Source organism: Mesoplodon mirus (genome assembly GCF_964341445.2).
Source record: "Mesoplodon mirus genome assembly, chromosome: 5".
Lineage (NCBI taxonomy): Eukaryota > Metazoa > Chordata > Mammalia > Artiodactyla > Ziphiidae > Mesoplodon > Mesoplodon mirus.
In genome coordinates this window covers 121104150-121115910 of record NC_138980.1, presented here as the reverse complement: position 1 = coordinate 121115910, position 11761 = coordinate 121104150, and the positions used below count along the sequence as shown (strand labels likewise).

The following is an 11761-nucleotide window of genomic DNA, read 5'->3' as shown; positions in this document are numbered from 1 at the left end:
ACCAAAAGTTGACTATGAGATTTGAAATCAGTGAGATTAATATTGTCTCTTGCCAGGTCGATCAGGAAAAAAGAAAAAAGACACAAGTTACCAATTTCAGGAATAAAAAGGACAATAAAGGAATATTGTTAACAGATTTACACGAATAAATTCAACAACTTATATTTTCACAACTATTAAAGCTCACTCAAGAAGAAATATTAAATATTTGTTTTATTAGTGAATGTTAGCTACTAAGGCAGGGAGTTGAGTCCGGGCTTTATAGATAAATAAGGGTCCCCAAGCAGCTCTCAGTTCATTAACGGGGAAAAACAAAGCTTAATACTGATCGGTGCAGAAGAGTGAGGGAAAACTTGGCCAGGAAAAGCTTCTCTGGGGAGGAGTCACCCGGCTGAGAGACAGGAAGGACCAGTAAAAAAATGTTTAACAGAATGTGAGCTTGAGGAGCCGGTCCAGGGCAGTTCTCCGCCGCCCGCTATCCTCCGTCTGCCGCTCCGCCTTTCTCTAGGCAGTCCCAGCCCTTCCCCTGCGCGCTCGCGCTCGCTCTCGCAGCTGCTGAGCGTCCCACGCCTGCCCAGCCGGGCCCCCAGGAGCCGTGCGCTTGCGCACTCGAGCGAAGACCTCGCAGGAGAGAGCGAGGCGGCTGCCGGAAGTATGATCTCCGTTCGCCTACTTGCTGTTTCCATCCGGGGTCACGTCGGTCTTCCGGGTGTTTCCGACAGGGTTTTTACGCCGTTTTTTTTCCGGCTACATTTTGGTCTTCCGTTTCTTGCCACCTCCCTCGAGCTCCCTCACCCTTGCTGGCCCTCCCTTTTCTTGTGTCGCACCTCCCCGGCCGCCGAGCCCGGGAATTAGATCGCAATCCGGAGCCGGAGCCGGGCCTACCCATTCCGCGCGGGCACTACCTCCTTTGGCTCGGGAGAAAGCTAGGACCGAGCGCGCCGGGCCGTCCCTGCTCCGGCTCTGGAGCTTCTGGGCTGGCGGTGCCGGTAGATCCTCCTGCTTAGCCTTTCCCGAGGACACTTGTGAGTTAGGGGGTTTCGGAGAGGAAAGCAAAGGTGTAGGCCCGGGTGGGGGGCGGGGCGCCGGGAACTTTTTCGGAAACTGTAGTGTTTTGCGTGGGAGGTTCCGGCATAATCTCTCTGATATCCCAGACGTATGGGCGGCCCCCAGGCTGCGGTACTTTCTGAAGACTCCTAGGAACTCTTAAACGTTTCCTATTCGTTTGTCTTTCTCGCGCCCCGTCCTCACTTTAGGACCAAACAAGGAAGACTGTCTTGGGACACTGCATGGGGTTTCAAAGGGTGGTGAAGAACTAAGGTAAATATCTGGATTAATAATTTAAAATTTAAGACTTTTCACTAAATGGTTGTGAAATTGTCTCAGCTCTTAGCTTTACAGGAAACTGCACAGGTTAGGACTTGTCAGATTTTTGTCTATCCCCTTTGTTTTTGCACGGTTCAGCCTTTGTAGACAGGTTCTCCATTTCTCTTTCTAGGTCAGAACACGGGGGGCTTATGTGTCTCATAAATCCTCTACTATCCAAGTTCCCTGCCTTGTTTGAACCTCTCTCAGCTCTTTGTTTAAAATAGCAGTCGTTTATTTATATTGGTATACCAATAGGGTGAACAAAAAAGAAAATGAAACTAAAACTCAAGCTACATTGGCAACCTAACAAAAGTGTGGTGTATGGTTTTGTGGGGAAAGATCAGAACTGAACACTAAGTCTGTGTATTTGAATTACAGATGACATACTACTTTTGTAAATACCCTCATATTGTACGCTTTATTACCACAGGGCTTTAAACATGGCATTAACAGCTAGAAGGCTCTCAATATGTACTGATGAATAGCCAAATAATAGTAACATTACTCTGTTGGTGTGAATAGTCCCAATTCTGTCTGATCAGGAAGTGTAACAGGCTGTGTGTGAAATAGGTATTTAAGAAATGTCCATTTGGAATCATGTGGCTAGGTTATTTTTTAATACTTGGATGGGATCTAATTCTTGATCAGAGGGGATATATGTATGGCTGATTGACTTTGCTGTACAGTAGAAACTAACACAACATTGTAAAAGCATCTATACTCCAATAAAAATAATTTTAAAAAAGGAATGTCTTTTTCAAAACTTATAGGTGGTTTGACAGAGGGTGAGCAGGATTTAGGAGTTGAATTTTTTGCATTGTGGAGAAAAAAAGTGAGTTTAGGGTATCAAAGGCATTTGGACAAAGTGGACAGATAACTAGATTTGCTACTACGTTTCTGGTTTTTATACTAGGTAGATTCCACTTTCCAGGGAATCTTGATGAAGGAATTATGTACCCTTGAGTGTTCTCTAATTCCTTGATGGAGAGGTCAAGTTTAGGACAGAAATTCCAGGTTGTAAGTTATAGGACCAAATGCTATATCACTAGGAATTACTTTGTGAACTACTCCTTTACTACCTTGTCTCATATATGATTATTTACAAATAAACCTGTGTAACTTCCAAATGGGCAACCTTAGTCAAGAAGTAATCCTTAGGATTCTCTCCTTAAGGCAAGGACCAATGCAACAGTTTTAAAGCAGTTCAAAATTTACCTAGATTATTCTTTTTTATAGTCAAGCACAGATTGAGAAATTGATAATTTTCAAACTAAGAAAAATAAGATACCACCAATATCTGGATTTTATTTATCATAAAATTTCTTACACCTGCTACCATGGTTAATGTGGAGTAATTTTTTTTTATGGATCATTGTCTACTTGGTGAAGAAGGCTTTCATTCAATATATAAAGAAAAAGATTTAAAATTTTGTAGAGGTCCCCTTAAATCTGGTATGGTAATAGTTTTGCTGGATTTTATTCACAGAAACTCTATTCTGTTTAAAAAATGATCCCTTATATTGTTTTATTATAATAGGTTGTTATTTTGGTGTCATTTTTTCTTCATCAAAATTAGTGTTGGAATGTATTAAGAGAAATATTAGAAAGAGGAATTGAAATTCATGGGCTTTTGGTTTACTTCCTTATCTCTAGATGGTCATGCAGAATATTTCTGTTGGAGAGCATTGAATGTCATTGATTACATTCCCTAGGAATGATGCTCCCCACTTTGAAGGCTGGCCTGGTTAAGAGCCAGACTTGAGGGCCAAAAATTCATCCTGTGGAGAACCCGACAGATAACTTTGTTTTGGAGGCGCTGGAAAACCTTTGATGCTTATCTGGGAATTAGGGATAGACTGATTTAGATAACTGCCCTAAAATACACTTTTGAGTATGGAATCATTCTCAGCTTTTAAGCCATGGATTGGTCGTTTGAGGAGTACTTCTGGGCTACAAGACATCTTTTGACTTATTCTTAAGTTTGAATCTGACCATGTAATGCAATAGAAATTAGGTGAGGTCTGGGCTATTATGTTATTTTGGGTCTCAAGCCTGAAGAAAAACACAAGCATATTATTTGTAGGTATAAGCAAAATGTCTAGAATTTTAACTATGAACTGATTTAAATAATCTGAGTATAGAGTGTTTTAATTCTAGTTTTTCTGAATACAAATTCCTTCTCTTGTTTGATCAGATCTATAGTATCTGTTACAACAAAATTAAATATCAAGCAAAATTCATTATAATGAATTGTATTTAATGTCATTTTCTCATGAATTCTATGAAATAGTAATTGTTTTATGGGGAGTTGAGTCAGAATAGCAGAGTCAAGGAAGCCAAGAAGGAGTGTAAGCCCAGGCAAAGGGAGAAGAAGGCATTAGTTGACAGCCTTAGATCTGGCATTCTACAATCATTGAATGTACTTTTAATAAAGAATTTTCCGGAATCCTGCTTGGTTCAAGATACTTCCTCTGATCAGTGAACATCAGAGAGTACAGTTTAGCAGATTTGATAGGATTGATTTTTTTGTTTTAATCAATTTCCTATAACAGGAGATAAAGGCCTGCTGAAGAAAGCTGACAAACTCTTGTTTTCTGGAGGTAACACCTTGTCTCTGGTCCAAATTAGAGTCAGGCACTTGGGATGGGATCTGATGGTGGCCCAAGACTATTGTCCGTAATCTGTTATGAACCTTGGACTGGTGAATCTCACTCTCTGGCCAGTCTAGGAAATTTTAATCTTACAGAACTGAAAAGGAATAAAGTTTCTGTGAGTGACTTATTTGTTTCTTCCCAGATCTTTCTCTTTTCTCTCTTGTTGTCTCCTATTCTAATTTTTCCAGCCGTCTCGTCTTAGTCCCAGAGGCAATTACCATTTCTTTTAGCAGCTTATATGTTGTTTTCCTCTGTTGTTCTAAAAAAAAAAAAAAAACGCAGAAATTTTTATAAAACTTGTTTTTTGGATTGACATCTACTGAAAATGAGGATTTACCACTTTTATGTACCCTCTCTCATCATAAATTGTGAGATTTATGTGTGTGTATAAACAAGTAAATATATGTAGCATATAGTATATGTAACCTGTAAATAAATACAGTGTAGTAAATATATAATAAATATATTACAATTTCTGTTTAAATCAGTATGTTCAATGTTCATGTTATTGTAAGAACCAAGTAGGTGACTGATTATATTTCCTTTTTTATATGACTTTTTGAGTGTGTTTTGTCTGTAGTTTAGTAATTTATTTTTAACTTGCTGCATTTCTGTTCCTATAATTTCTGCTCTGTTAGCTGAACTCCTCTCTGTGGTCAAATATATAAGGTAATCTACCAGTTAATCTTTTTCCTCCTTGGATATCTTCTTGAAGACCTCTATGTATTCTAACTTAAGCTGTTTAGCTTCCCTTCACCATCATCCTGGGGGATCTGTCTCTGCCCTGTGTCAGATCTCCCTTTTCCTAGATCCCAGATTTTCTTTTCTTTTTTTTTTTTTTGATACCTTACATGTCTAAAAATGTTTTTATTTTCCTTTTGCACTGATAGTATGGCTGGGTATAAAATTATAGCTTGAAAGCATTTCTTTCAGAGCCTCGAAGGCATTCACTTCCTTGTTTTGTTTCCACTGTTGCTACTGAGAGGGCCAAAGCCATTTTGATTACCATCCCTTGGTGTGTGTGTTTTTTTTTAATTGAAGTGTAGTTGATTTACAATGTTGTGTTAGTTCTGCTGTATAGCAAAGTGATACAGTTATACATTCTTTTTTATATTCTTTTCCATTATGGTTTATCTCAGGATATTAAATATAGTTCCCTGTGCTGTATGGTAGGACCTTGTTGTTTATCCATACCATCCCTTTGTTTATAACATTTTCTTTCTCTGTAATATTTATAAGCTTCTTTTACCTGATATTCTGAAATTTCACTGTAATATACCTTTATATGTGTGTGTATGTATATGTGTATATATATATATATATTCAGTTGTGCTTTATACTCATTGGACCCTTTCAGTCTAAGGCTTGGTGTTTTTCAGTCTTGGACATTTTCTTGTTTTATTTGCTTGGTAATTTCCTTTTCTGTGTTTTCTCTGTTCTTCCTGGAACTTCTGTTGTATTGGATGTTGGACCACATAGTTTGCTTCTCTTACATTTTTTTTCTCTTACTGTCCTGCCTCCTGTCTGCCCTCACCAATTTTTCCTTTTTGTTCATTCCTTAATGTTATTTTCAGCTTTCTGCTGGATATTTCTGCTTTTAATTTTCCAAGAGCCCTTTCTGCTTTTTAAAAAACACATTCTTATTTACATATTCAATGTTTTTTCATTAATTATGGAGGGTTTTTTTCCCCCTCACTTTTCATTTGTTGCAGGTATTGTTTCTGTTTATTCCTAGGCCTTTTTTTTTTTTTTTAACTTTTGATGATCCATGGATGTCTGTTTTCTAACTAGAAATCTAAATTGGAAGCTTATGTGCATGAGTAGGCAGTTCAGTAGTAGGCTTCATTGTAGGTTGCGAGTGAGCTTAACTTTTTTTTGGTGAGCGACTGTTCCTATGTTACAGGTTCTTTGGTTACTGTATTATATGGTTTCTTGTTCCATTATTCTATAGATGAGTTTTCTAATTGCCTGAATTGGGAATGCAGGCTGGGGATCCTACTTTTACTTTGTAGACTTCACTTAATACTTGTTTTCAGTTTGTTTTCTTACCCTACTCTTTGTAAGTTTATAGCCTCTTGGGGTCAGTCATTGCAAAGAATAAATATCTAGTCTTCTGCTCGGGGCAGTGAACGATTCTGATTGCTTTGTACCTAGGTTTTCCCTATTTGTGTGGAACAAACTCTCTTTTATTGGAAGTTCTTTTTATAAGTTGTTTAGACTTTGAGGGGAATCTCAGAATTTTATAAATAGTTATTTGGTAATACAAATTCCATCCCTTGTTTAATCAGATCTGTACGATCTAAATCCTGGGAATCAGGTTGTCATATGACAGCTTATACCTTTGAATAAATTAGATTGGGAATAAATGTAAGAAATTGTAGGATTTCATTAAATGTCTCACTTGGGTGGTTTCTTTTTATTATCAGAGTATAGTGGTGTTAACTTGATTCTAAAAGATTTGTTGATATTAGGATAAATTTATTAGGGAAAATTCATCATAAAGTTAGAAACGCACAGATTTTACTATCATTTGAATAATGTGGTTAATCTAGATTTAAAATTTATTATTAGTAAGTTTGTTACTTATGGTGTGACTTAAGAGATCTGTTTGAACTTTAAAAAAATAACTTTGCAAATGAAATTCGTAACTTGGTAACTAATTGTTTATTAATTAGCAGATGCTAGTTACCAAAGAGTTCAATGTCTTTAAGCTATAATAAATTATCTTTAAAACTATTCTAGGTAGAAGAATACATGTTTACTCTTAGTGAACAAGAGCATGTTCCCAAACTCAATTTTGGGTCGCCCGCCTTTCACTCCAAACCATCAACAACATAATAACTTCTTCACCCTGTCACCAAGTCTTTATTCACACCAGCAGCTTATAGATGCACAGTTCAACTTTCAGAATACAGAGTAAGTATGGTGTTATTTTGGCCCATGTCATTTGTAAGTTTCATTTTCTACTTGACACAAATCCTTTTTATATGAAACATTTGGAGCTAGAGAAAATGTCATCATGTCTTGTTTTCTTTTGATCAGTGAACTGTTTAGTTTTTCTGAAATTAGTTTTTTGTTTTTAAGGAAAAAAATGTATACTACTACTGTTCTTTCTTTGTCTTTGGTAGCTTGTCTAGAGCTGTATCATTACAGCAGTTGACATATGGAAATGTCAGTCCAATACAGACCTCAACTTCCCCATTATTTCGAGGAAGGAAGTAAGTATTTCTTACTTATTTTAAAAGAAAACTTTGCATTTTGGGGAACTGTTTAACACTGTATCTTGTATTAAGTTGAATGGACACTATGCCCTACATTTTGTTTTCTGGGACCTGTGTGATCAGTCCTGTAACAGAATTTTAGAAGTTCAAAGTATTTAAAAAATTTTAGGGATAACTGTCTTTAGATAACTACTTTTAATTGAGATTTTTAACTAAATCAGATGGGTTTCTGTGTCTGTTTGTTAGGGCCGCCATAACAAAGTACAATAGACTTGGTGGCTTAAACAACAGAAATTAATCTTCTCAAAATTCTGGGGGCTAGAAGTCCAAGATCAAGGTGTTGGCAGGTTTGGTTTCCTCTGAGGCCTCCCTCTTTAGCTTATAGATGGCTGCCTTCTTTCTCTGTCCTCAAAGGGTCATCCCTCTGTCTGTGTTTTCTGTGTCCTAATCTATTCTTCTGAGGACACTAGTTATATTGGATTAAGGCTTACTCTAATGACCCCATTTTAACTCAGTTACTTCTTTAAAGGGCCTGTGTCCAAATACAGTCACCTTTTTTTTTTTTTTCGGTACTCAGGCCTCTCACTGTTGTGGCCTCTCCCGTTGCGGAGCACAGGCTCTGGATGCGCAGGCTCAGCGGCCATGGCTCATGGGCCCAGCCGCTCCGCGGCATGTGGGATCTTCCCGGACCGGGGCACGAACCCGTGTCCCCTGCATCGGCAGGTGGACTCTCAACCACTGCACCACCCGGGAAGCCCTACAGTCACATTTTGAAGTACTAGGCGTTAAGACTTAAACATATGAATTTTGAGAGGACATAGTTCAGCCTATAACACCTTCTTTCTAGTAAAGTTTACTATTTATCTTACACAGGTAAGGTTCCACGATAAATATTATTATAGTGAAAACTTCTACATAAAGCTTTCTTTAGAGAAGTTAGGAATCAATTCATTTTAACCAATTTGATTAAAAGAAATTGATGTATCATGGGGTAATTATGATAGAACTTTAGGGGTGATTATTAAAATAATATTTGGCAATATTTGCAAGATATTGCTATTTATAGTCTGTATAAACATTCCGTAACTTTTATGTCCAACTAGAAATAACACTAGCTAAAAATTATTGATCACTCAGTATGTGTAGTAGGCATTGTTCTAAGGACTTTGCAAATAATGGTTTGACTAAGTTTCACAACACTTTATGAGGTAAGTACTGTTATGCCTCATCTTTTGAGGAGAAAGCTGAAGCACACAGAAGTAATGATCTGGTTATTCAGGTAGGAGTAGCATAGCTGGGATTTGAAACCAGGTGGTTTGGCTCTACATCCCATACTTAGAAGCACTGAATTGTTCTTCAAAGTTGTCATCGTGGAAAACTATATAATGATGCTTAAATTATTGATGTTATTCAAATTTTCATTTTTTAGAAATTGCCTTGATAGCCCATTTGTGAATCATGAATGAAAATAAATTCCACTAGTTCATAATTATACATATGTATTTTTAAAACTAAAATTGACATTCTCAATAGAAGGTATTCAGCATATAAAGCTCTAAATTTTATGTTTTAAAAATGTTAAAGAGGCTTCTCTTGTGGCTCAGTGGTTAAGAATTCACCTGCCAATGCAGGGGACACGGGTTCGAGCCCTGGTCGGGGAAGATCCCACATGCTGCGGAGCAACTAAACCTGTGCACCACAACTACTGAGCCTGCGCTCTAGAGCCTGTGAGCCACAACTACTGAGCCCACGTGCCACAACTACTGAAGCCCACGCGCCTAGAGCCCGTGCTGTGCAACAAGAGAAGCCACCACAGTGAGAAGCCTGCGCACCACAATGAAGGCCCTGCTCGCCACAACTAGAGAAAGCCCGCACGCAGCAACAAAGACCCAACACAGCCAAAAATAAATGAATAAATAAAATTTTTTAAAAAAATTAAAAAAAATTAAGTATACACTTATGTTTTTAGCCTCTTTACCTGTGGGTAGGAGTACCAGTTATTTTGTGGGTCTGTCAAGGAGAGAGTAATTGACATAATCCCAAGAGTATTAAAATAAAAACCTTCAGGTGGCTATGACTCATAAAATTTTAGAGTTAAAAAGGAATTGGATAATTTCCTATGGTGTAAACAACTTAAGAAAGTAAATACCTTTCTTTTCCCACAAATAATTACTTTTAAATTATTTTTCCCTTTTTGTTTTGAGTATTTTTAAGCCTCCAGAAAAATTTGAATAGTACAATGAACACCTGTATGTGGTTTTCCTAGATTCATCGGTTCTGCGAGATTTGTTTTATTCTGCCTTTTTCCTTCCCTACCGCTACTCTTTTCTGAGTGATATGAAAGAAGGTTGTTGACATCGTTGCACTTTACCCCGCAACACATAAGTGCACTCCTCCTAAGAACAAGGATATTCTCTTGTATAACCAAAACTATATTGATCATGCCCAAGAAATTTAACATTAATACAATACTGTTATCTGAAATGCAGTTCATTTTCAGATTTCTTTAGTTGTCCAATGTCTTTATATAAAGCTTTTTTAAAAACTGTCTCTTAATTTGGTCTTTCCTACTGATAAACCAGAACATAGGTGGTCTCAAAGAGCCCTTTTTTATATATAGCACTCAGTTAATCTTATCCTCCTTATGTTAGAGTTTGGATCTTTTATTGTTAGTGATTCTATAAATAGAAATTCTCCTGCCAAGTTTTTGCTGCTGATCTGAAGTATTGTGGTAGTTCAAATGCAGGAGACCAACTCTAATGTATATATGTGTTTTTTTTTTTTTTTTTAAATATGCATCATTATTACACATTTTTTCTAAAGTGTTCTCTAAGGCATCTCTTATGCCGAAAATGAATATTTTAAGATTCATTTAGAGCTAATAATGTGGCCTCGCTGAAAAAGTCAGTATTGTCATCTATTTATATATTTTTAGTGTTTTCTATTTGTAATCAGAAAATTATATCTTTAATCACTAAGGTATATTGTTTGTTTTCAGGAGACTAAACGATGAAAAGAATCTTCCTCTTGATGGTAAACGACAACGTTTCCATTCACCTCACCAAGAGCCAACTATAGTTAACCACATAGTGCCTTTATCAGGTGAAAGAAGATACTCAATGCCGCCATTGTTTCATACACACTATGTACCAGATATAGTCAGAGGTGTTCCACCTTTTCGAGAAATACCATTTTTAGAACCTAGAGAAATCACACTGCCTGAGGCCAAAGATAAGGTAATTTTAATGTAGATTTTAGTTTTATCTTTTGGGAAGTTAATATAGTGTATTGAAAGTATCAGAAATATCTAATGTCTTGGATTAAGTAGAACATGCCCTTTTTTGCACTATTTAAAGTACTATTCAGAGTTTTTTGCCTAAATTTGATTCTTTGATTTTTGTGAGCTGTTCTGTGGAAATGCAGCTTTCATATCAGGATATCAGATTTTCTGTGATTCATAAAAATCTGGGATTAGAGCCTAAAACGTTTGATTTCTTAGTTTAGAGAATTCTGTTGTTACTTATTCTTATTACAGAAAAATAAGCTTTCATATGGATATTGTAGTAAAGTATTAAAAAGCATCTTTTGGGATATTTGTCTTTATCATGAGGTTTTTAATGTCAAAAATAGAGAACCCAGGAGACAGTGAGAAAGTAATACTTCCAAAGGGATATGATCAAGAAAGATTTATCAAAAACATTATTTATAAAAAAAATTTCAAATAAATGAAATGAAGCTCTTAAAATAATAATTCTTGGGAAATGACATTATCAGCATTGGGGAACAATGAGTTATTTAATACCAGTATTAGAAGCCTATCTCTTCTCTCTCCCCATATTTAGTGAAACCTAAAAAAAAACTCTGGGTAATTTAGAAGAGTTTATAATGTAAATATCTGCATTCTCTTGAATTGTCTATGGCTTATATTTGTTGTTTTTGCATTTTCAAAGCTGCTCTGCTCTGGAGAAATATGACATTTGTAGGCTAAGGAGAAGGAGCCTGAAAAGAGTGTAGTGACTTTGTTTTGGGTTCCTAGCAACCAGCATAGGTCTGGAACATAGTAAGTGTACAGAAAATGTTAGGTCAGAAAGGAACACTTGCTTCATTCCTTAGTTGTGCTGCTTTTTATTCTCCTATCATTCCTTTTTTTCTTTAATTGAGATGTAATTGTATCATAAAATGCATTTTTTTTTTTTTGGCTGCGTTGGGTCTTCGTTGCTGCACATGGGCGTTCTCTAGTTGGGCAAGCAGGGGCTACTCTTCATTGTGGTGCATGGGCTTCTCATTGCGGTGGCTTCTCGTTGCGGAGCACAGGCTATAGGTGCGGGGGCTTCAGTAGTTGTGGCACATGGGCTTAGTTGTTCCGTGGCATGTGGGATCTTCCCGGACCAGGGCTTGAACCCATGTCCCCTGCATTGGCAGGAGAATTCTTAACCACTGTGCCACCAGGGAAGTAAGTCCCCGTAAAATTCACTCTTTTAAAGTGCATGATTCAGTGGTTTTTATTATATTCACAAG

The 11761-nt window shown here is 36.9% G+C and overlaps 1 protein-coding gene across 4 annotated transcripts in view; it reads left to right on the top strand.

Annotated features, from left to right (window-relative positions):
- Positions 1–689: 689 nt before the first annotated feature.
- Positions 690–11761, top strand: part of TENT2 (terminal nucleotidyltransferase 2) — a 59668-nt gene continuing 48596 nt past the window's right edge. For 2 of the 4 annotated variants that reach the window (XM_082623131.1, XM_082623128.1), the window contains exons 1-4: positions 690–1320; positions 6765–6938; positions 7151–7240; positions 10242–10479. In XM_082623131.1, coding sequence (XP_082479257.1) covers positions 6802–6938; positions 7151–7240; positions 10242–10479 — 465 coding nt within the window. In that variant the 5' untranslated portion in view covers positions 690–1320; positions 6765–6801. The remainder of the gene's footprint in view (positions 1321–6764; positions 6939–7150; positions 7241–10241; positions 10480–11761) is intronic. The other 2 variants (XM_082623129.1, XM_082623130.1) reach the window with 2 other exon arrangements.